A 26,341-nucleotide genomic window follows, 5' to 3' on the forward strand; every position below is an offset into this window, starting at 1 on the left:
CCATCCACTCACAACTAAATCATTATTTTGTGTCTACATGCTATCAGCCCCATTAATAATTTGCCAGCATTTGCTGTAGCCAATTTCCATTCCTGAGTCAGTTTGATAGCTTTACATGTTTCTTACAGCTTCAGTTGGTGCAAGTATGCAAATTAAGAGCTAATAGTGTCCACACAATGTTTCTGATTGTGCACACAACTTTTTCTTGGGTATTCTGTGTATGGTGTTTCCCCCTGATATGAACTACTGTGTAAAAGGGCTGAACATAATGATGTATGCTACCCATTGTTTAGTGTTGTGTAGCCATGGACAGACAGACCTTCCTTGTAGCTGGAATACTCTGAGGGTTGTCATTTCCCTTATTGAGGGAGACACTATTTAAACAGCATTTATATCGTCAGCTGTCTACAATGTTTTCATTTTATGTATATCCATCCTTTATTTTAGCTCCTGTCTTGTCTTAGTTGACATATTTAATATGTACACAAATATGCATATGTAACATTGTGTATCAATACTAGCTAATGTAATTTTTGTATTATATCTGAATGAAATGAAACTGAATACTTCAGTAGCCAGATGAATAAATCCTCCAATTCAAAACCTTATAGGCACACTGGAACTGCTTTGAGTCCTCTTACGATTTTTTTTCATGCACTTAACGGAACAAAGCAACTTGCGTGACATTAAAAAGTGTAAAAAAAACCTCCAAAGAAAAAAGATTGTACCATACAGTAACTAAATTCATGGTCTTAAATGTATGAAATGTTACAACAACTGATGGCAACATTCATGAATCAAAGCCAAATCAAATGTTTTCCCCACCATCATGTCCATTTATTTCACTGATTCAACGTCAACAGTGCAGAAACAACTTCAAATCTCATCAGTTTGACTTGATACAGTAGTGTAGTCTCGTCATCTTCCGTCATAATCATCCAATTACACAATTCCCAATGAAAAAGAACAAAAACATTTTTTTTTCTATACTAAAATACAAAAATCATAACCATCTGTAGAAAACAGGGGAAGGCTTTCAACGCTCTGAGGTGAATGGTAATTTGGTTCTCGTGCAATTTTACGTTCGAGACAGGCCGCGGTTATCCAAATCTTTCACCTGTTGGAGACAGAATAACAAAAAGGTCAACAAAGAGTACACAGGAACGCATGTCCCCATAAAACATATTTACCAAACTCAACTGGAAGTTAACTTTAATAGAGAAAGTGCGCTCAACTCCGGAAAGTTTCTTACAAGGTCTTTGGGTGCGAGCAAACAGCAAAGTTCATGTATGGTAAAAAAGCAGCACTCTCGGATCAGTTTCTTGCATATTTCAGCGTATTTTCTTCTTGAAAGACGCTGAAGAAGGCTTAGGCCGAAACGTCTGTCTGTCTGCCATGCTAACCCAGTATTAAAACTGCAAGAAACTGATCCGGGAGTGCGGCTTTTTTACTATAAGTTAACTTTAATACCCACAAAAACTTGGGTAATGCATTATACACAAAAAACTGGTAATCTAAAAAAAAAAAAACCCAAATAAGACATCTGTTTGCAAATATTCAACAAAGTGTGTTTTTTTTCCAATTAAATAATAATAATAATAATAATAATAATAATAATAATAATAATAAAGAACTAAATTTGTGCAATGACTGAAACTCAAATTCATAAAAAAACAAAAAATACAAAAAATGTCAGTGTGTGTGTTTCTGTGGCACATACCTTGTATATCCTAACCAGCCAGTGTTCTGTGGTGTAGGCCTCCTCGAGGACATCCAACTCAAAGTCTTTATTGCCGATCTCTGCGTTGCGTACTCGGTCATAGCCAGGAGGACGCTCTGTAGTGATGGAAGAAAAATAAATCACATCCCAAGACTTAGTCACAGTTTAAAAATAGGAATATGGAACAAGAGTTGCATTCAAACAATGGCCTTTTCTTCAAAACTGAGCTTAAACCTCATGACCACATCTGCCTTCATGGCATTAAGAAAGCACACGAAAAACATCACCATTACATCTACAACAGTATGCCTTGACAGAGTGGTATGAGATTTTTAGGCATTTCCTTATTTCCACTTTTGCCATTTCTTCCAATTTCACTGTTGTTCCTGTCCGGGCCTGCACTACACGCGGCTCTCCCACACACACACGCACCAACGAACACACACACACACACACTAACGAATACACACAAATAAACACACATGCACAAACACATATACACACACACACACACACACACAATACATCCACCATCCACCCATACAGCCCTGTGTGAAGGGTACTTACTGGCCTCGGTGTAGACCTGTCCGAAGCGGTAGTAGCACATCTTGTACATGAGGCAGTTGAGGAGCACAGGGGAGCCCTCGCGGTCCACGCGGAACTCCCCGGTGGCCGTGTAGTAGTCGTGCTCCTTGATGTGCTTCCCCGTGTCCGTGCTGCCGCCGATACGCACCATCCACAGGAACTTGTTGATGTCTGGTGGACAGACGGCATAAAGCACATCAAGGGGGAGAGAGTGAAGGCCACGCTTTGTTTTTTGTGTTATTTCTTAACCCATTTTAGCCTAAGACCTTTTAAGGAAAAGTTCCAATTAAAACCTAAATATCCTGAAGCACATAAAACATATAGTAAGTTGCATTTTAAAGCTAGAACCTTCATTTTGCACTAGAATGTGTACATTCAGCTCTAACATACCCGCATTTTTAATAAAACAGCTCAAATCTCAATCGCTGAATGCAGTGTATATGTCGCTCCAGGACACCATGGGTTAATGCAATGCAATCTCAGCATCTTAAAATCCTGAGCAGACATGACCTGCTCTGTTCTAAAATGCTGAAAATGCATCTTAATATGTATGTAGAATATTTAATGCAATACAAGCTCAGCCTCTTAAAATGTTTTTTAATGCTGGAAACGCATCTTAATATGTAGAACATTTAGGCATACGGTAACTTTTATACATCAAATGTCTTTGCAGCACTGTTACTATATAAAAAAGATGCATAGATTGGGTTAAAAACGTTTGTAATAATAATTTACATGAAGACCAGGCAGGGAGAAACGGAGAGTATTTGAAGAGTTCAGATGCAAACCCCCCTAAGTGCCTTTTCAGAAAATAATCTTAATTCATTTTTATTTAATACAAAGCTATGAGAATTGCATTTTTTATTTATTTATGTAATATAACTATTTATATGTATTATCAAGTACATAAATGTAAACCAAACCAACAACAGGGTTCTCTAAAAATATAGAAGTGCAGGTCTTCAGACATGGATTTAGGGGGTTTTGCATCTGAACTCTTCTAGAATTCTTGCTCACCTCCTTTTTCCAGGTGTGTAGGAGTGGAGCCCCTGGGTTACCAACGTTAGAGACAAGAAAGCTCCCGCACACTGTTCACATTTGCAGAGTTTTCACTCAAATTGCTTGAAGAAGGTCATTAAACCGAAACGTCACAAGTAATAACTCTGCAAATGTGAACAGTGTGCGGGAGCTTTTTTTTGTCTCTAGGGAATTTCTGTATAAAAAGAAGACAATCCACACACTTCAGGTCTATTTTTCTGCAAAGAAGCTTTACTTGACTTGCAAGCTTTCGGTCCTTAGACCTTCATCAGGCAGAGACTCTGTGGATCGTCTTCTTTTTGTACAGAAATTTCTACTGAATCCTGCACCTTATCAAACAGATGACCGGTGGCCTATCACAACTTTTGTCTCTAGGGAGAAAGAGAGTGAAAGGGATACGATATAACTGGTATGTTTACCGTCTGACGAGTATCCCGTGAGTCCTCCGAAGATGACGAGGACGTAGCTGACGTCCAGCTCCCTCATGATCTCATAGGCCTTCTCCTCAGTGGACGCCATGGCCTACGCAACAACACAGAAAGCAACATGAATTCAATTCAATTACAATTTATTATGACTCATTCTTTTGAAACTCGGCCGTCGGTAGATCCGAGGTTGTTCTCTCCGCGTTCTATTGAAACAGCTGGGGACAATACAAACGTCTGAAAACACTAATGTTAAACGAACTCGGAGTACACAGAAGCGCTCCGAGTTTGTGTTTCGGAAGCCCGATTTGAGTACCCATTCTTTTGCTCTTTTCCGAGGCGGAAGCCGGAGTTTCCGACAATCGAGTTTCAAAAGAACGAGCCATTATAGTGTGATATCACCATAGTATGGTCTCAGAAGAACACTTTACAAATGCATTAATATTACGCAAAATATTGAATAAAAAGATAAGATAATAGTAAACAAAAATTACATAAGTAGTAAAGAGTCAAAAATCAAAAAGTGATTACAATTTCAGGTTGCAACTTTACAATTTCACATGCACCTCTGCTCTCTGGTGGACAGAAACACGCACTCTCACGCCAACGTACACACAAACGAACGTACAGTAAACACACAAAACTCGAACCATCACATAACCTCCATGGCAAAGGTAATCAAAGGAAATGCATCTACAATCCATTCACTGATTTCTTACCTGGCCGACTCTGGAGATGTGCGTGTTGTTCCAGGTATTGTTGTCTACTAGGATGGTCCGGTTAGCCATTGCAGTTATTTGATACCCATAATCCCACCACGACATCACCTTGGCATCCTGAAGAACGAGATTAAGAAGATTATTTGATATTGATTATCAACTACTGATATCAGCTTGTTCTGACAAAGCCAGTAGATCAAAAGGGGAAAAAGTTGAATGAACCCATTGTTGCCTAAACTGCACTAAATCTCAAATCTCATGGGCCTCAATGCTGCGTCCATGCCGCTTCAGGTCGCCGGGTCAATGTTGCGCTACGCAGCTTCCAGCATCAATGGGTTAATACACAATTGAAATACAGACCTGAATAAATAAAGACCAGCGTGCTAAGCCCCCCACAAGTGGGCTTACATTGCCCACGAGGACCCCGGTTTGAGTCCGGCCAGGGTAATTTCCCGGCCCTGCCCCATCTCTCTCTCCCAATCATTTCCTGTCTACTCTCACTCTGTCCTATAATAACAAAGGCATAAAACCCCCCAAAAAAAATTTTTAAAAAGAGAAAAGAAATAAAGCCCTTACCTCTGGGGTGTTGTGGCGCAGCCAGTAGTAGGCCTCTCTGAAGTCGTCGAAGATGATGCGGCTGCCGTCTCCGCCGCGGGCCGAGAGCACGATGGAGGGCGAGGAGTAGGCCTCGCTCGTCACCCAGGTGGAGTGGAACGTGTACGTGATCAGGAAGAACGCCATCACCAGGATCATGCCACTGGCAACCTGCCAACAACAAGAAGAGAAAAGGGAATGCTTCACTGGGTCCTGTATCCAGTTAGTAAAAAAGGGTGCACATCAAAAAGAACTTGGGCATCCAAACTTCCATGAAAAGGTACAAAAAACTATTTGAGGCACTCCTCACTTAAGTTAAAAAGCCTTTATTGAATACTGGCTACATGCCTACTGTACGTGTTAAGACCCATTGTCCTCATCAGGGAATGCCACATGAAACAACATTGTAGAGTACAGTAGAGTGCTTTTATTAATTCTGAGGGAAATTAAGGTGTCTGACATCTTACATACCGTAAATATACCAATACAAAACATACGGACACATTCATAAACACCTAATATACGATATTGCACATTGCTGTGAACATAAAGCACCCACCCACTCTACATCCAGTATTGTGGCAGTTTTATTTTCCCCCTTTTTTAACATTACCTTATTTAACATTACAAACACTTATAGCCAAAGAGAGAGACTTCAACTTAGTTGGAAATTGTAATCAGTACCATTACTAAATATGTAGGGTTAGGCGACTTGCAAAGGAACTTCAGGGATTTTAACCAGCGAACCTTAACACCTAATCCTTTTTTGTAAAAATCTGATTTGGAATCACTTGCCAATGCAAAAGACCCAATGGCTTTTGAAGGAACACAGCATTTTCTTTTTAAAAATGTAATCCCTTCGGTTATGCCATTTCTGAAGCCACAATATTTGGCCACATTTCAAACCTCTGAGCAATCGAACATGCTCAGTTCTTAAAGATGCACCATGTAATATTTTTAGCACTTTCTTTCCAGAATGCATGCTGCCCATTCACAAATGTTAGCTTTTTCACGGATACTTACCACCATCATGAAATTCTCCACATTCATTATGACTGGGGAAAGTTACTGTATACTCATCATCATACATGAAAATGTGAATCTTCTCCATGTCCGTCATTTTGAATTTGCATAAATAGACATTTTTAGATGCAAAACTTCCTGCACTTACTGGTCTTACAACTAAAATAAATATTCATGAAAAGATTACATTTGGTAATTGTCAGCACAGTTGCAATGCCTACTCTGGCCACCATCCTACAAAATGCGCCTTTAAAGGGTTAAGTCTTCCCCACCTCGTTGTTGATGGGGTATGCAGATGGCTTTTGTTTTTAAAACCTTAAACTGATCTGTTATGCAGTTTCTGAAGCCAGAAAATGTAGGTACACTGTGCAGGAAATGGTCAGTAAAGGTACTGCAACTATGCTGCTCATTGAAACTGGGTTCTAGTATGGCCTAAGTACAGTCATTTTTGCAGCTAAAAATGTGTATTTCCTTTTTAGATCCCCCTTTTCATGTACGAAAAATGTGATTTTACCAGTCATAATGAATATGTAGAATTTGATGGTGGTGGTAAGTATTCATGAAAAAGGTAACGGTGACTGGGTAGCATGAATTCTGGAAATAAACAACTAAAAATCTTGCGTACAGTGTACCTTTAAAGGGCCAAGTTAAAAGTCTCCCCCACCTCGTTCTTGATGGGGTACGTGGAGTCCTGCTGCTTCTTGGTCTTCTTGTCAGGCCGGCTGACGTCCAGGTTCTTCATGTAGGTGGTGAGCACCTGGGAGACGCCGATGCCGGACAGGATGCACATGACTGGGGCCAGCACCAGCATCAGACGCACCTGGACAGGAAAACAACACAGGTATAAAAAGGTCTGTTTAAGCCCAATGTACATCGAAGGCGAACTAAGCGACCTGCGCGGCGGAAGTCATTGTTTCTCTATGGAGGGAAGGCGAATAAAGCTACCAGAGCGAATTCGCCGGGAGCGAAGCTTCTTGAGCGACCAGAGCGAATTTTGACAATTAAACAGCATCAGACGCACCTGGAGAGGATAACAAAAAAGGTATGAAGGGTCTGTTTAGACCAGTGTTTCCCAACCAGGGTGCCGGGGCACCCTGAGGTGCCGCAGACCCCCCTTAGGCGTGCCGCGTAAACGTGGCTGAGAAATAAATTCTGTAATTTAACACATATTTGTCTAAATTATTAAAGTATTGCTTAGTCAGTGCTCAGTGGAGTTTTTCACCTGCCATTTACGCACAATAAAGTAAATTTAGGTCGCCCCCAGTAAGCTGCAACTTTGAACGTAGGTTGTGTGACGTCTCCAAATCTGTTACTTTTATAAGCTTTTGTGATATCCGATGCGATGCCATGTCACTGCTTGTTGCTTAGGGGTGCCTTGAAAAAATTCAGCAATTGATAGGGTGCCTCGCCTAAAAAAGGTTCAGAAACACTGGTTTAGACTCCTCCTTCAGTTGGGGGACACATACTGTCAGCGGGGGGCAGCGGCAGATCGCGGACAATTCAGCCTGGGAGAAGTATACTTTGAGCGAGGCAAGGGGTCTTTTCAGCGCTAAAAGAGGGGGCGTGGTGGCTGTTTGGGTACTTCATCAGCCGCTACCCCCGCTGACAGTGCGTGTCCTCCAACTGAAGCACGAGTTTAAACCAGGCTTAAGACATTACATTACACTTAGCAGATGCTTTTTATTCAAAGCGACCTAGTTATTTTTTTACAGGGTATTGTTTACAGTCCCTGGAGCAATTTGGTGCCTTGGTCCCTTGCTCAAGAGCACTTCAGCGAGACTTCAAGACGGACTCAGAGAGAAATAGGTAGACAATCTGTGGTCTTCTAGCCGTCGTTCAAACAAGAGATCCTGTCAAAGCAACAGTTAAGTATTTTATGACTTGTTTAGACTTAGGTTAGGGGTCAAGTTTTTTGACCAATTGCCCTTTCCCCCTCCAAAAAACCCTAACAAATAAAAGCAAGAGAAACAGTTTTTCAACCAGATTATTTTTTCCTGGATGATCAAGTGTGATCAGAGAGAGTAGAGAGAGAGGTTCCATTGGCCCATTGTTTCCGGGTTCTATTATTGCAAGGGGGAGGGGGGGGGGGGGAATCCCCCTTTAGGCAGACCTAGGCAGACCTAAGGACTGTTCTATTCAATGCTAGGAGTATTATGACACGCCCCTTTAGGCAGACTGGAACCCGGTCATGTTAGGTGCCCATAGCAACCTATTATGTTGGCATATCTCTATATACTTAAAGAATCTGTGATCTTACCATGACAGCGGAGAAGTACATGCTGGTGACTCCGTACATGATGATGAAGATCCTGGCATCCGACAGGTTGTTGAAGCAGTAGTACAGACCAACTGGGGACACAAGAGCACCACATTTCAAATCCAGCCATACGTCGCATTTTAAAGGGGGATGCTACTATTTTGGGGCTTAATACAGGTAAAATCGTTGGCTGGGGTTTATAAAGGTGGTTAAGTGTCTTATTTTTCATGTTAAGCGTTGCCTTTAAGACAAGACCAACTGGGGACACAAGAGCACCACATTTAAAATCGTAACTTTAAAAAAGTATTTTTGGGGGGCTTTTCAGCCTTTATTGGTTTTTGTGAGACAGAATAGTGGAGGAGAGACAGGAAGTGAGCTGGGAGAGAGAAAGGACCGGCAAAAGGACCCGGACCGGGAATCGAACCTGGGTCAGCCGAGTGGTAAACGTGTGCGCTACCATATCAGCCACGGTAGGGCCACACATTGCATTTTAAGCAGAAGTTCAAGGTACACCAATACCAGAGATGTATGAAGTAGAAGAGTACTGTTGGGGGAGTAATTACAGCACACGTTGCATGGTATTACATTAGTTGTTGCAACAATGTAATTTGTGTTGTAAATACACCCTGTAGCGAAGGGGAGTAGAGTTGCCCAGCTGGGACTCGAACCCAGACCTTCTGTTGCAACAATGTAACTTGTGTTGTAAATACACCCAATGGGGGCTGGCATAAATGCCGGCTGCCATTGGGGTGAGGCATAAGTGCAATTTCGTTGTGTGCAGTCATGCAGTGAACACTTGTGTGCTATGGAGTGCTGCGTCACAATGGCAATGGGAGTAGGAGTTTCCCAGTTGGGCTTTCACTTCACTTCACTTCACATAATAGCACTTCTACTTCTACTTTGTACATCTATGGGCAATACCGCCCTGTTGCTTGAGGTCAGTGTCGAGTGTGCCATCAGTAGGTAGAAAAATCTTAGTAGTGCAAATTAAGTAAACAGGGCATATGGAAATGAAAGTCCACAGCTAGTTTCTGTGCTGTTACCAGGTCATCATTTGGTCTACAGTACGTTGCATCAAATGTTCCTGTTATTTCTTTTTCCTACCAACAGCCCCCAGTAACCTAGAACAGTGCCATGAACTGATTCAGGTCTCTTGTGACACATACTACATACAAAAGCATGTCGATAACACATAAATACATGAAAACATAAATATACGCGCATAACTCCCCATCTCCTTGTGTTGCTTAATGCTCCTCTCCACCTCTTGAGTTAAAGCAGATACATTTCTCCTTCAGGTCTCTGGCCAACTGGCATTAGATATATACACCAACAGACACAGACACGCACCTGTCAGTAACACATTACACTACGGAGGTGGCCATGACAAGCCCCTTTATCACCTTGTTTACTCAATGCCATCCTCTAGGTCAGGGTTTCACAAACTGTGGTGCGCAGCCTGCCATAAGGGGGTGCGCGAGCTAAATAGAGCAATGGTGGATATGTGAGTTTTTATCCAGCATTGATGAACATAAAGTAGTTTTTATTGTATGGTGAATTGTATGCTTGAAGGGTCCATCTGAAGTGTAGTCTAACTCCTAGACTATTGGAAAAGAGGATTACCCAAAACAACTGTGCATAATATGCAGTGAATCATACTTGCGTGGCCATCAACACATCAAAATATTCGCTTGGGGGTGCGCGAACCACATTGAAATGTACAAAGGGGGTGCGCAGGGGAAAACGTTTGGGAACCGCTGCTCTAGGTTAAAGAATACATTTCTCTTTCAAGCATATAGCCATTTATCGACATTACAAAGTTGCTGCTAAGGTAGCCCATTTGTTTATGTGGGTCTTTAACAGAAAATGGGTGCAATTTCTAGTTTAGCTAAACACAGAGGGGGTGTCACGCCAGCAACTCCAGTCCTTATGAGTTCATTGCTTCCAAAGCGATAATCCACAGAAGCAAAGAGTGGAACTCACACACCGGTAGCCGATGCAATAATTAGCTTATTGCTTTACAAATAAACAGGTGATAAAAGTGCTACCCACAAGTACAAAACGTCTTGCTGATGTAATCAAATTATTGCATCGGCTACCAGTGTGCAACTTCCAGTCTTTGCTTCTGTGGATTTGGATCATCCCATTTCTGTTGCCACAGTAACCACTTGAGGAATAACAAGTCCGACAGGCGGACAAAGATGCGTCCGTCTATGCACCACCGCCTTGTGGACACAGTAGGGAATGACAATTTCAAGAATGTGTTTCAAACGGACAGACAAACAGACAGACAGACAGACGGACGGACGGACGGACTTAGAGATGCTAGGACGCATCTAAAAAGGTGGATTGGATAAGATAAGATAAACTTGCATTGTCTGTTTTCACAGAAATTTGTCTTGCATGACACTTCTCCACAATCATAAGTTAAGATAAGTTGTTATGTTGCCATGGCGGCGCGCAGACGCGCAGCGGCTTAGTGCGTCTTTTCGGTGCTTTGTTTTTTGCTTAATATATGTTTTTTTTGTTTAATTTATTGCTGTTTTAAATGTCGGGAATTACATTTAGTAGGCACCAGCTCATAAAAATCGGTTTACAAAGCGAGAGGGCAATTACAACCGCTTTTCTACAGTCTCACAATATCACCGAAGACTTCGCTAGAACCCCTGGGTCTCCATGGATTATCTCTGCTGGGAGACGGCGCAGGCAGCGTCGGGAAAGGAGACAGAAAAGAGGCTGCAGGGCTGGTGTGGTAGCGAGGTTACGGAGAGGGGCTAATAAACCTCCGCTCCCAAGCGTTTTTCTCGCAAATGTAAGATCACTCGGAAACAAGATGGATGAACTGAGATTGCTACTTGTCAATAACAACACCGTGGAGAAAAGCTGCATTCTACTCTTCACCGAAACCTGGCTTCAGCCGTCTACCCCAGACGCAGCTATCGAGATAGAGGGCTTCACAGCGCATCGGCAGGACAGGACAAGAGACTCCGGTAAAAACAAGGGAGGGGGCTTATGCGTGTATACAAATAACAACTGGTGTACAAACTCTTTGCCTGTAAGCAGATACTGCTCCCCAGACCTGGAATATGTGACTGTGAAGTGTAGACCCTTTTATTTACCTCGTGAGTTCTCCGTCATCATCATCACTGCTGTATATATTCCCCCTGATGCTAAAGCCAGCTCCGCCCTGGGACTATTATATGACGCAGTTAACGATCAACAGAGCCTTCATCCAGAGGCTGTCCACATTGTAGCAGGGGACTTTAACCATGTTAATTTAAAGACAGCACTGCCTAAATTCCATCAACATGTTAAATGCGCCACAAGGGGGAACAACATATTGGATAAGGTATATTCAAATGTCAAGTCAGGCTTCAGAGTGAAACCACTACCACACCTGGGCCAGTCACACCACCTGTCGCTGCTTGTGTTACCAGCATACACCCCCCTCAGGAGAAGCACTCCCATAACCACCAGAACAGTCATAACCTGGCCCGATACTGCCTCTGAACAGCTGCAGGAGTGTTTTGAGTCAACAAATTGGGAAGTCTTTGAACACCCAGACCTGGAACTGCATACCACAGCTGTCCTGGAATATATCAAATTCTGCACAGACAGTGTCACCGTGGAGAAGCAGATCAGGGTTTATCCAAACACCAAGCCATGGAATGACCAGAGAGGTACAAAACCTCCTTCAGGAAAGGAACTCTGCCTTCAGGAGTGGTGATGAGGGGATGTACAGCGCGGCCAAGGTCTAGCCTCAAGAGGGGAATCAGACAAGCCAAGGCTGCTTACAGGCAGAAAATAGAGGACTGTTTCCAGAGCCACAACTCAGGCAGGTGTGTGGCAGGGCATTCAGCACATCACGAACCACAGACCACAGTACCAAGTCAACAGATTCCGTGGACACCTCATTGGCAGAGGAACTTAACATCTTTTTTGCCCGCTTTGAGGTACAGCCACCTGACACTGCCATCCATTACCCACCAGGATACAGCAGTCACTCTCTCGTGCTGGAGGAACAGCAGGTGAGGCGGGTGCTACGGGCAGTGGATCCACGGAAAGCAGCGGGCCCGGATGGTGTCTCTGGACGGGTCCTGAGAGACTGCGCGGCCCAGCTGGCTGGGGTCTTCACTACCATCTTCAACCAGTCCCTGAGCAAGGCTGCTGTCCCCCCCCTGCCTGAAGTCCTCCACCATCATCCCGCTCCTCAAAAAGAACACCATCAGTGGACTGAATGACTACCGACCAGTGGCACTCACTCCCATCATTATGAAGTGTTTTGAAAAACTGGTTCGGGCTCACATCACCTCCTGTCTCCCACCTGGGTTTGACCCTCATCAGTTTGCCTACGGGCCGGCAGGTCCACAGATGACGCCATCATAACAGCCCTTCATGCTGCTCTGTCCCATCTAGAGCAGCAGGGGAGCTATGCCAGGCTGCTCTTTGTGGATTTTAGCTCGGCTTTCAACACTATCCTCCCCAACAGACTGGTGACCAAGTTATTGGACCTGGGGCTGTCACACTCCATCTGTCGGTGGATACTGGACTTTCTGACAGGCCGCTCCCAGAGGGTAAGAGCTGGCTCCCACCTGTCCTCAGTCATAAACACCAGCACAGGCTCCCCCCAAGGTTGTGTGCTAAGCCCACTCCTGTACACCCTATACACTTACGACTGCACCCCCTCTCACTCCAGCAATAGTATCATCAAGTTTGCTGATGACACCACCATCGTAGGTCTCATCTCCAAGGGAGACGAAACTGCATACAGGGAAGAGGTGCAGCGTCTATCGGTCTGGTGTAAGGAGAACAACCTGTTTCTAAACATCTCAAAAAACAAAGGAGTTGATAGTGGACTACAGGAGGACAAAGGCTAACATTCAACTGCTGGTCATCGATGGGGCCTGTGTGGAGAGGGTCTCTGATTTCCGCTTCCTGGGCGTGCATCTGAGGGACGACCTTACTTGGAACACCAACACCACTGCCACCATCAAGAAGGCACAACAGAGACTGTACTTCCTTAGGGTCTTACGGGCTAACCATCTACCCCAAAGTCTACTGGTGGCCTTCTACCGGAGCTCCATAGAGAGCATCCTAACATACTGTTTACGTATGTGTGTGGTATTCCAGCTGCACAGCAGCGGACAGAAGAGCTCTTCAGAGAGTGGTCAGCACAGCTCAGAAGATCACCAGCTGTCCCCTGCCCTCTTTAGAGGAGTTGTTCTCCTGTCGCTGTCTAAAGAAAGCCAAGCAAATCATCAGAGACCCCTACCATACTGGACATAAACTGTTTGAGCTGCTGCCATCAGGCAGGCGTTACAGGGCTCTGGGTACAAAAACAAACAGGCTAAAAGACAGTTTTTATCCAAAAGCAATCTACACACTAAATTTTGCACAGCTGACTTTTTAAAATCTTAATTATTTTTATACAGTATATATATAGGTTCTTTGTTGATTTTTAAGCACCGTGAGCATCTGCACTTTACCAATTTCGTTGTACCTGTACAATGACAATAAAGTTTCATTCATTCATTCATTCAATCCACATTTAAACGCACATAAAAGACACACAAAAACACAATACGGTCCATAAGCTGTTAGGGCAGCACAACTTGGGGAATGTAAAGGTGGATTGCCACGTACGTACCAGGGAACATGAAGACGAGGAGCTGCAGGTCAAAGTAGTAGGAGGACCAGGTGGTGGGCTGGTGCTCGGAGACGGAGGCGATGATGGGGATGTTGTTCTTGGCGTACGAGGGGTCCAGCAGCGAGTAGAAACGACCCGTCCACGGGGAGATCTTACCTGAGGACCGAACCAAACGGTGAGTCCAACTCTTTGGTAACACTTTATATTAATTAATATCTGCTTATAAAGCATTAATAACACTTATTTTAGATTTATCAAACATTTACAAATCTGTTAAAAGATTTGTGAAATAGTGAACATATTATTTGTAGATATTTTATAAATTTAGCTAATAATAAAAGCATTTGTTAATGTTTTGTTCATCATTAGTTAATTAATTACTAAGTCTTTGTAAGCAGACATTAATATAAAGTGTTACCAACTCTTTTTCTACTTGCTCAAGAGTTAAAAACATACTCTTACAATGCAGACCTCGCGCCACGCTAGCTTGTTGCTTGAGGCACTGTGCATACTAGCATACTAGCAACAATGATATAAAAATGTATTCAGGGGCCTATACAAAGAAGCTGGTTCAGTAGCAAACAAGGCTGAGTTACCCTACAGGAAGTGGTAAACCTGCTAATAGATGTACCCAACTTCCAGGCATCATTTAGTTAAGAAAAATAGGACACCGGGCTCTTCTATTAGATGATTTACCTCTACCACAAGGTTAACTTAACCTGGTTTACAACTGAACCAAGCTTTGTAGTATAACCCCCAGGTCTTGAGTTATTTTGCCAATGAATCATAAAACACAGATGAAAACAACCTCTTTAGGCGGGGTCAAAAAAAGTTGCAAGAGAGTACCATGCATATGTGTGCAAGCATGCAAAAAGGTTCTGGCCAAGTTTCTCACCGGTCAACATGAGGACTGCACCAACAGACAACAGCACGATGCCAACCAGAGAGATGACGCTCTTGAAGAGGATCTCAAACTGCTGGGCGTTCAGCTTGCTCCTCAGGTAGTCCACAAAGGCATGGATCTGGCACAGGCCGAACACGCCGAACGCCGCCATGTGCTCTGAAGACTGCACTGGCTGCACAGAGGAAAAGAAAAGGAAAAAGATGCATCAAAAAGTCTAAAACGCAAATTATGTTAAGGCAGAAAGACAGCCCTGGCTGGGAAGAAGTAAAAGAAAAAAGATTAGTCCAAATATCTAAAACGCAAATTATGTGAAAGCGGAAATATTGATAGTAGGGATAAATAAAGTTGGGCTTTCTTGATCATTTCTCTGCTGGCCCCATTATACAATTTTTAAAACAACAATTCAACACTTTTTTTTTGTCCAAGATCAGTAACTTACCAGCAACATATTGTCATTTTACTGAAAATTGTGTGATCACTTTTAAGGCTACGGTTGACTTGTTGACATGCTACTGTGAATTAACAGAAGCCTACTGTACTTTATTTAAAATGTTAAATTGTAAACAAGCACTGCACAGCTGCTGAAAATATTACCAGGACTCAGATTCTGAATGAAGCTGAATCAAATTAGATTTATATTAAAACAGACCACTTTAAGTAAGGCTATGGTTGTCTCTAAATTACTCGTAAGCAAGTGTTGCTGCTGTATGCGTACCTGGAAGCCAACGAAGGAGATCTGCATGGAGAGGATGGTGCCCAGGCAGTAGACGGTGCAGTAGGCCACGTAGATGCGGTGGGAGAATCGGCCGGTCAGCATTAGCACCAGAACGTGCAGCGGGATCAGGTTAATCAGGAACACATACCCGCCCCACGACGACACCTGCAGCACAGGAAAGAAGCCATCCATTGGATTTGAAGCATTGAAATAATCTGGCCCTAACGTGGCGCAAATGGTAGGGCACTCGTTTCCTATGCGGCCGACCCGGGTTTGACTCCCGACCCGGGGCCTTTGCCGACCCTTCCCCGTCTCTCTCTGGCCACTCACTTCCAGTCACCATCTTCACTATCCTGTCAAATAAAGGCAATAAAAAGCCCCCCAAAAAATGTGTTAAAAATGAACCATTAAAATCTAGAAAACATGGCCTTGCCGTGGCTCAAATGGTAGGGCATTGCACTGCTACGGCGGTGACCCGGGTTCGATTCTGGCCCGGGGCCTTTGCCGACCCTTCCCCGTCTCTCTCTGCCCACTTGCTTCCTGTCTGTCTGAACTGTCCCATCACAACACTAAAGGCCCCTCAAAAAACTAGAACACACTCAATGTGACCGTCTCATTTTCATCTTGTATGTGAACTGATTTTCACCCACACAAAAAAACAGACATACCTGGATGAAATGTTTTTAAATCCTACAATGTGTCTGAGAAACAATCTTGATCAAATGGAGCAACACTTACCATGTAGAAGTAGGCCAGGGCACACACTGATGACCAGTAAATGGAGCCAGTCTTCACAGCCTTGATCCACATGTAGTATGTCAACAGCATACAGAATATGGCAATGCCTAGAAAAAGATAATAAAGAAACCGCAATATAATGCCGTGTCCAGACCAAGAGCGAACTACGCTGCCTGGTAGCGTGGGTAGCAGAAGAAGTTTCGCCTTCAATTCGCTGTATTCGCTCCAGACGCAGCATTGACATGTTTGATTCAGCTAATCACATAACGGCTCTGGCTTGACAACCTGGGACATTCGGAGATATGAACGTTCCGATTATTTTTGCCGAACAGCGTCAGAGCGAATTCGCCTGCGATTAGATTTAGTTGAATCGTCAAAATTCGCTCTGGTCGCGCAAGAAGCTTCGCTCCTGGCGAATTCGCTTTGGTAGCGCAGGTCACGTGCCCTATAATAGAGAAATAATGACTTCCGTCGCTTCGTTCGCTCCTGGTCTGTACACGGCATAAAGAAACCTCACCTCCTGTGGGGTCTCAGTTGGTATAAGCCTAATGTTGACACCATGCTGTTGAATTGGACATAGATGGAAAGCATCTTATTCATTTTATTATTATACCCTAATCGTAAATTAAATCTCTGAAAATGTGTTGGCAACACGTATGTACTGCACAAAGACACACAAGAACAGAGTATGCCCGAATGTGCCAATGTTCCCCTTTCAGAGATAACAGACATACTGTTTGAGTGTAGAGAACTACCGGTATATCTGTTCTAAATTATCCTTCAAGTATGTCACCACAATATTTTATACTTCCTGTAATTGTATTGGCCTATTCACCTTAACACCTCACATGCATTAGCGCTATAGTTAAACCAAGACAATAATCCTTCCAAAATATTACAAAAAAAATCTTTCTGCAAGTGTGTACTGTATTGGTTGAAAGCTCTTTGTAAAGGTCAGTGGCTTCAAGTCAAGTCAAGTCAGCTTTTATTGTCAATTTCTTCATATGCACAGGTCATACAGGGAAATTGAAATTACGTTTCTCCCTCTACCATGAAGGACATAGACATACACAGGACTGACATCAAAGTGCAAGACAGGACAAGTAACACTGATGTACCAATAACAGTCAGTGGCTTACCTTCATTATCATAGGAGCCCGCGACGGAGCGAGAGATGTATCCAGGCACCACCGCGATCATGGCAGCTGCCAGTAGCCCAGCCCCTGCATCCTAAACACACACACAGGTACAGTACACACAATTAAAAATGCATTAAAATGCACCACAGTCTTGACAGCTAAAAGTACATTTTGGATTACAGCTGTCGCCCATCACAGTGTGGACCTCTCTATTGCATCGCAGACAACTCAGAAAAGGGGTTAAATGTACTGAATAGCGGACATATCCTTTAAAACATCCACTGTGTTAACAGAGAGGCAAACCTTGTGCTTCAACTGGGTAAAACAGGACTGAACTGCAGGCTGGTTTACATGTTGTTTAGGTGATTAAATCCTGTCTGGACAGTAGGGGTGTAGTTGTATTTCCGGCAGTACAAGTCGTCATGTTGTTTCACATGTTCTTTTGAATGGCCCGGCCTGCGCCTCGCTCTCGCACACAAAATAAATTCTCAACATCTCCTGCTGTGTGCACAACCTTAACACGCCTAAAAAAGAGTTTCCGCCGTGACCATCAGGTTTGACAGCATTGTGACGCAACATTCTCACCGTCCATGACAGAGGCAGCAGGTGTAAATACAACTTAAAAAGACAAAATGCCGAGAGGCCAAAGCCGACCTTGAGCTCCTTGGTGAGGTGGTACGTGACCAGTGCTGTGAAGGATGAGAAGAGGGGAGCCAGGAACACACAGACGTTCCTGATGTCAATGGTCACATGGAAGAAATGGAGCAAGTGGTACAGGGCTGCAGAGGTGACCATCAGGCCTAGAAGAAAATACAACAAACAAATGTCTCGATTAAAATCTGAGCCTGGTGACACTACGTCAAGTTCTTAGGCCAGGCCTAGGTTCGTAGAAAACAAGGGGGCTAAGGGCATTTGTTTAAAAGTCAATGCAAGGAATTCAATGTCCTTCATCATCACAATATACGCTTCAGCACATCTGTGCAAAATAACGTTCAACGTTTCAAGTTATACATGGACTTGTTCAAAAGAATATTCAGTTAGTTTTGCAGTTACCTGGGTAGATGGTCCCCCCAATAATTCTTCCCAGAGGATACCAGGCGCGGTCATCAAACCAATTGTGAAATTTGTAGAAGCCCTCCTCAGTCAAGAAGCGGGTTGTGCGGTAGTTGAAATACCTGAGATAGATGATGCAAACAAGCAACAAATGTTATTTCCCATTCAAAATACCCAGCAATGGAGACCTGTGTAGGCTGAAGTCATTCCAAAACAGATAGACACTTACGGATCAAACTCATGGATGACACTCTCGAATCTCAACACGGAGAAAAGTCTGGTCGAGAATGCTGTGAAAAGTAAAATGCAAAACAAGTCACTGCACTGCGTCTTTATTGTAGATGGGCATTTCAGTGTTGAGCATTCACCAGAAGCTGCACTTACAGAGAATCGCTGCCATAGACAGAATGAGCAGCTTCAGAAGAGTGTCCTGTTTCTCATAGGAGAGCCGCAAAAACCCCAACTTGGTCATCTTGAAAAGTGACTGGAGGGGGACAAAATGTGAACGTAGAGGTTACAGTGGTGTAAAAGAGGAAAGCAGAAACATTTTGATTAGGGGCTGCGATGTATTACCGCGCCTTAACTTTACACTCAAGTCACAGCACTTGCACTGCATTTAATCACTGTCGCATGCAGAGAAACTTGCGGAACTGCGGAAGTAGTCGGGAGTGAACTTTGCTAACACAGAGGGGCATGAACCCTCCAGTTCCACTAGCGACCCTCTCAATCAGTGAATGCACAATGTCAAAATACAACAGTAGACAGCCCACACTGCGATAAACCAAACACCCGACGATACAGAAATTAACAACAATCAGATACAACTGATTGATATTTAGCCAAGTAGCCATCACAAGGAAGTGTAGCTCAAGGCTAACTAGCTTCATTGATACAGAACATAGGAATGTTAACGCGACGTGTCAAATCATTTTCATGTGAAACCAGGCTAATCAGTGCAACACTGTAACAACTAGAGCTTTCTATCTAAGAACATACACATATCAGCAACTTATTGCAGACACAACATGTAACCAGATCTACATTTAAAGTTAACCGGTATGTAAGATAGAGAACTTTAGCGGGTGACACAAATGATTCGTGTAGGATGCATTTGGGTCGGAACAACAACCACACGCTAATTTTACATTTCTAATTCAAACAGCTGTTTAATTCAAGCTCCGCGTTTCTGCTTTATAAAAAGCACTGCCATATTTACCAGGTTTCGCTACACGTCAACTCATTCACTCAGCTGCAGCGCTAACATGCACTTCACCATTCAAGCCCAATGACTGGCCTAACGATTCATGCAGTCTCCTTCAAAGTCCGCCTACACATCCTGGTGTATCGTCACCGGCTGCCATGCACACTGTACAGTGAAGAGCTTACCTTATTAGCTAATTATCCACCAATCAATAAAATCTGTTATCATCATCTACAGACAAGAAAGCGCATACAGCCGCACACAGCGCTGCACTTTTGGAGGAGCTCCGGTAGGGCGCTCTAAAAATGACGTGTCCTTTAACCGAAGACATGTCAACTATGGCGTTCCATGAGGGCCAAAATAAAAACGCGGTGCTTCCAGAGGAGGTATTCTCTGGTGCTTCTCACTGACTGTACTAGCACTAGTCTAGCACTGTATTATCCAGTCTTTCAAATGCCATATTTACTTTCCAGAACATTTGAGGAAGACTTCATGAAGTCAAGAAAAAAAAGATTTAAATAAAGGTTTTGAACCTCACTGTGAAGACTGGTTTCAGTAACAACCAAAATCTCATGACAGTAATTTTTACTTCCCACTAAACAATGCCTGGCATCCTCATCACTGCAGTTCAATTGCCAGTGTTAACCTCAGCCCACAACAGTAGGTTTACTTGCATTTCGGCTCTTCTCCATTGCACCTCAGTTGAATATAATATTTCATTTTCCAGAAGAGTATAGTCATTTTCAGAGGTAAGGAATCCGAATCACACCTCCCTCCTATCAAACCCCCACACAGTTCAGGGCCAGGGTCCTGAAGAGATCTATAACGAGACCTAATGCATGTGCCACCCATGCCACCCATGCACTATGCACTAGCACCCTCCCCATTTCCCCTGATCAATTACCCCCAACACACACACACACACACACACACCACCACCACCACCACCTCCCAAATTGCTTCTTCCACCCTTGATCATTCACACCACCATCCCAGATCCGCATCCTATTCCTAAGCTGCAATGTAAGTATTGCACTCCCCCTATCCTTGCACAGCATAGGCCTCTAAACAGACAACACAAAAACACAATTTATAATTCAAACAATGTACACGTGGCCTGTGGCTCGGAAGGGTGCCACATTGTTACACCAGGGCGTGGCCTTGATTCCGGCCTGGGGCCGTTTTACAGATCATGCCCCTCTCTGTCACCATCTCACACTGCGTTGTCCATTAGACGCACAGCCCTCCCCCCATATACTATATACGGTAAATAATCTGGCACATGCAGTGGCAGTAACTGAATAAATTCACAAAAAGAAACAAACACACGAGGGGTCATGTGTTGTTTTTCGTGCTTTAGTATGGTGAGGTATTCATACTACCGGTAATCGGGTAAATGTAATTTGGTCTGAACACCACACACGGCACATTCCCTCCCCATGCACAGACATTCAGTTCCATGCAGTGCCACACTGCCTGCTGGGAGTTAAATAACCTTAAATGTCAGAGGGCTGAGTTTATTAAATTTTGAACAAAGAAGACCATCGGCATACTGAGTCACTTGTTTGTCAGCAGAAAACTGACCTCTGATTGTAATGTCAAATCTTCTCAATAAAATGAAAAATGTTAATCACAAAAAAAATTACAAAGAAAGGCAAGCAGTATTTTTTGTACGCATCAAAACATTAATTCCATTGTCCCAACACACTCAGCTCAACAGGCAGTTCTGAAGTGAACTTTATACATCACTTTAATGTCTAACCCTTCCTATATACATGTATATAAATATTTAGGGTTTTACCATACATTGGACTTGTTGTAACATTTTTTGTACAAATACAAGCATAGTACCAACAAACATGTAAAAAAAAAAAATTCTGAATGAAATATCAAGTAAAATTTATGACGCTTTTCTTACACTTCCGTACCATATTGCACCACGCTTTTTGTAGACCACAGAGCTCTTGTGGAGACCAGAACAAGATCAAGAGCAGCTTATGGCACAGCACGGTACACCGCGCCGACCGAGCAGGCCGAATGGTGAATAGTGAAATACACAAGGCATCCACATGTGAGGTGTTTAAATTATCATAAGTCTGTTTAAATGGATTTTCAGTAACAGTTTCATGACTTAAACAACTGGAATGAACATGTTTATTTGTTTGAAAACAATCGAGTACCATTTAGCCTTATTCATTGTCTTTAGATGACTGTGTATAAACTGTGGCATGTGCCTCGGATTAAGACATTTCAGCGAGGATTAAAAACCTGCGCAGTCCAGCAGCAGCACAGCAGCCGAGCGATGGCAACTTGTGTGAATCTGAGAGTGAGAATGAGAATGACTAATCCTGTCTACAGTTTGGCTGTCCACTCAAGTTAGCAGGTAGGTGAAGAGCCTTTCTCACGATGATAGTTGACAGAGACCATGACCTTTGCTTTGGGTTAAGGTCAATTTGCGGCTTTGCAACTTGCTGCTACTTGACGACTGGACTACTTGAGAGCTACCCTGTTTTTTTATAGTATCGGTTGTGCTTTTTACTGGCAGTGCTTTTATGGAACTTGAAACACGTGTCTCTTGTTTACTGCACTGCAGATTACTGCAATGGGAGATGTCCCGTTAACAAACTGTCATTGGCAAACACTTTGTAAGTGAGAGATAAATCTGAATTCCATTGTTTGCAGCTTGAGAGAGTAGTGATTTGGGGACAATGTGTGTATACAGTATTTACAGTATTACATGTAGTTTCATTGCATGAGTGTATGGATTCTGTACATTCTACAGTATATTGTACATTGAGTTCTGTTCGGTATATTGTAAATAAGAGCATGCATCCACGCAGCAAGCATGTTTTTTATGTGTTTTTTACCAGTTACAGTATTAACATTATGATTATGTCACTGGTGGCAATTATGTATAGCATGTGCATACATTTAAAAATACATATTTTTAGGGGCTTTTATGCCTTTATTTGACAGGACAGTCGAAGATGGTGACAGGAAGCGAATGGGACAGAGAGATAGGCAAGGATCGGGAAATGACCCCAGCTGGACTCGAACCGGGGTCCACATGGGTGGGCATGCAAGCCCAAATGTGGGGGGCTTAGCACTCTGCACCACAGCGCCACTGCGCCCCAAGCATGGGCATAAATGACTATTCCCCTCAGCCCAATCCCTAAAGCCAAACCTGACAAACTGACAGGAGTCAGGTTTAGGGATCTGCACCTGTAGATAGTCACCTGTACATTAGATAGAATATATATGACCATCTAGTGGGCTACATAATGTATGAAAAGTTATGAATGTCACTGAATATTTCCTTCTCAGATGTCATCTGTAGAGCTATTGGGTTATCCAAATAGTGTGACTGAAGTTGAATTATGCCATTGGCATCACTGTGCATGACTGTGTGAATGTGAATCCCCTCTTAATGAAGGATGTTCAAGTACAGTTGCTATGATTAAGGTGATGGTTTCTTTTGTTGTTGATGATGCAGTTGTTGTTATTATTATTATTAATGACAGTAATTCTTTCTCAGGTGAAGGATGTTCCAGTACATCCAGAGGCAGATCCAGGGTCATCTATCGGAACGTGGAATGCGCCACTCTCGCCTAGTAACCAAAGATGGACGCTGCAACATTGAGTTTGGCAATATAAGATATCCTCATCATATTGCTTTCCTGATGGATTTTTGGACTACCTTTGTGGAAATACGCTGGCGTTTCGTTTTGTGCTACTTTGCCTTTGCCTTCACCGGCAGCTGGTTTATATTTGGCCTGCTGTGGTACTCAATAGCCAAGAGCAACGGAGACCTGCTCGGACAGAACTCGACAAGCGGTCACGTCAGATGCATAGAAAACGTGAACGGCTTGACCACGGCCTTCCTATACTCTCTGGAGACACAGACGACTATTGGCTACGGCGGCCGTGCCCTCACTGGGCACTGCGTGGGCACGATCTTCCTGATTATCATCCAGTCTCTCATAGGAGCCATAATAAACTGCTTCATGTGCGGGTTAATTTTAGCCAAAATATCCCTGCCCAAGAAGAGGGCCAAGACCGTGACCTTCAGCGACACGGCTGTCATCTGCCTGTGGAAGGGCAGCCTGTGCCTGCTTATACGGGTGGCCAACCTGCGAAAGACCCTGCTGATTGGCAGTCACGTGTACGGCAAGCTGCTGAGGACGAGCAACAACACGGCCGAGGGAGGAGGAGGAGGCGGAGGTGGAGGAGGGGGAGGTACCGTCATCCTGGACCAGACCAGCGTGGACTTCACGGTAGACGCGGCGGGGCAGAAGGACAACCTCTTCTTCATCTGCCCGCTGACGCTGTACCACGTGATCGACAAGAGCAGCCCCTTCTGCGACATGTCCGCCGACTCGCTGCACAAGGAGGAGTTTGAGCTGGTGGTGTTCCTGGACGGCACCACAGAGTCCACCAGCTCCTCGTGCCAGGTGCGGACGTCCTACGTGCCCCGCGAGATCCAGTGGGGTCACAGCTTCCTGCCCATCGTGTCCAAGACGGGCGGCGGCAGGTTCCGCGTGGACTTTGCCAACTTCTCCAAGACCGTCGCCGTGCCGACGCCGCAGTGCCTCTACTGCTTCCAGAGCAACGTGTCGCACGACCACTGCTGCCAACTACAGACAAAACATGGCATTGACAACTGCGGGTTCGAGGTGGTGGATATGGATGAGGCCAGTATGGTAATCATACAAGGCAATGCAGTGAGGGATGTGATTGCCTGATACTGGATATTGATGGGGCTAGTATGGTAATACCAGAGATTCTTTAAGTATAGAGATATGCCAACATAATAGGTTTCTATGGGCACCTAACGCGACCAGGTTCCGGTCTGCCTAAAGGGGCGTGTCATAATGCTCCTACAATGAATAGAACAGTCCTTAGGTCTGCCTAGGTCTGCCTAAGGGGGGCCATAATAGAACCAGGAAACAATGGGCCAATGGAACCTCTCTCTCTCTCTACTCTCTCTGGTAATACTACAAGGCAATGCAGTACGTGACGTGATTGCCTGATGAAGCTAATATGGTAGTAATACAAGGCAATGCAGTGAGTGATGCGATTGCCTAGAACAGGCCGCGGCGCGCCCTCCTAGTGATGCAACACATTCAGCGTTGCTTCTAGTCAGGCCAAGAGCAATACAAATATTGTTTCTGAGCTCCCGAAAAATCGGGAACTCCTCCCACTTCGTTGGGAAGCATAGAACCATTAGCAAACCAAGGGAGGCAGGTCGACCGTGCAGTTTGGGAAATGTTAATTGTTATGCTCTTGGTCAGACCAAGTCTCAAAGAGATTTAAAAGTCGATGATAATCAGGGTAGCGATTGCCTGATATTGCATGTTTGCCAGATCAGAGTCTTAAGACGGAAGAGGGAAGTGTGTAGTACATTTATGTAACCTGGCAAAGTTAAGTAACAGTCCTCCTGAGTGTGTGTGTGGCACTGTATTCATCAACCTGACTGCATGTTTTTAAACAGTGCATGGTCCATGCACACATTCATCACCATAGAGCAGTGCTACTCATGAACAAAATCCATCGGTGACCATGTGAGGATTATGCCCTAAGCTCGTTTTAATGAACTTTCAGGGGGGTAAATGCCTAACCGTGACTTTGCCACCTTTCCCTTTGCACTTCACTGCAAAAAAAAATCCTACAGATGGATGGGTTTATTGATGGACTTATTGTGGTCGCAAAATCCAACCAGGACCAAGATTACAGGATTTTTCATTGATGCAAGTTATGATGCATAGTGGTGCTCAACCTTTTATGAACAAATGCCCCCTGGATCTCATCATAAGCCCCCAAACACCCCCTTGACCTCAGCATGTATTTTCTCAACGACCCCTCTAGGGCTCCCCAATGCCCCCTGAAGGGCCGAAGAGCCCCCATTGAGAAACACTAATGTAGTAGGTATGCTCCTTATAATACCAGTGTGGCCCTAAAGCTATGGCATGAATCATGTTACATAATAAAAGGTGTTTCTCTAAGATTATGTGACAAACACACTCTAGTGTTGGAAGGAACAAGTCCTATTTCATGTAGACCACACACTGTAAAAATTAGAGAGCTCCTCAAAAAACTCTCAGTTGCATTGGGGGGGGAACCTAAAAGTTCTCTGTCGAACCCTGAAAGTTCTAGGTAGAACATAGCAAACCTTTTGGGGTTCTTGCCACAGAAGCAATCAAAAAAGAACCTTTGGGTTCTTGAGTTCTCAAGAGAACTTTTTGGGGTTCCTCCCCAGAAAATGACAGCTCTTATATATTAATATTTTTTACAGTGTAAGGCCTAGGCTGCATGTTTTAAGTCAAGTCAAGTCAAGTCAGCTTTTATTGTCAGTTTCTTCATATGCACAGGTCATACAAGGAAATTGAAATTATGTTTTCTCTGTATACCATGAAAGGACATAGACATACACAGGACTGACATTTACAGACTGACATCAAGTGCAAGACAGGACAAGTAACAGTGATGGTCCAATACCAGTAAAGTGATGAAGTAATAAATAATACTGAGCATTTAACATTGGTGAGTGACAGTGATGGACCAGTGATAAGCCAGTAACAATAAG

General features: G+C 43.8%; 2 protein-coding genes across 3 annotated transcripts; one reads left to right on the forward strand and one right to left on the reverse strand.

Annotated features, from left to right (window-relative positions):
* Positions 1–813: 813 nt before the first annotated feature.
* stt3a (STT3 oligosaccharyltransferase complex catalytic subunit A) lies at positions 814–20,061 on the reverse strand. Of its 2 annotated transcripts, none has more exons than XM_063202885.1 (18): positions 19,944–20,061; positions 18,942–19,041; positions 18,787–18,847; positions 18,558–18,679; positions 18,159–18,304; positions 17,505–17,595; positions 16,366–16,472; positions 15,628–15,792; positions 14,904–15,084; positions 14,009–14,164; positions 8,362–8,453; positions 6,769–6,924; positions 5,064–5,252; positions 4,488–4,604; positions 3,763–3,865; positions 2,288–2,476; positions 1,721–1,836; positions 814–1,117 (listed from the first exon to the last, which is right to left on the reverse strand). In XM_063202885.1, exons 2-18 carry the CDS (start codon positions 19,027–19,029, stop codon positions 1,079–1,081), a joined length of 2,118 nt encoding a protein of 705 aa, XP_063058955.1. In that variant the 5' UTR covers positions 19,030–19,041; positions 19,944–20,061; the 3' UTR covers positions 814–1,078. The 2 variants fall into 2 exon arrangements, with proteins under 2 accessions (XP_063058955.1, XP_063058956.1); XM_063202886.1 differs by lacking the exon at positions 19,944–20,061 and adding an exon at positions 19,774–19,859.
* Positions 16,827–24,526, forward strand: kcnj1b (potassium inwardly rectifying channel subfamily J member 1b). The gene is given in 2 exon segments (XM_063202887.1): positions 16,827–16,843; positions 23,294–24,526. Coding segments are annotated over 2 exon segments (1,224 nt in total). The 3' UTR covers positions 24,501–24,526.
* Positions 24,527–26,341: the final 1,815 nt, after the last annotated feature.

This window comes from Engraulis encrasicolus, chromosome 7 (genome assembly GCF_034702125.1).
Source record: "Engraulis encrasicolus isolate BLACKSEA-1 chromosome 7, IST_EnEncr_1.0, whole genome shotgun sequence".
Taxonomy (NCBI): Eukaryota; Metazoa; Chordata; class Actinopteri; order Clupeiformes; family Engraulidae; genus Engraulis; species Engraulis encrasicolus.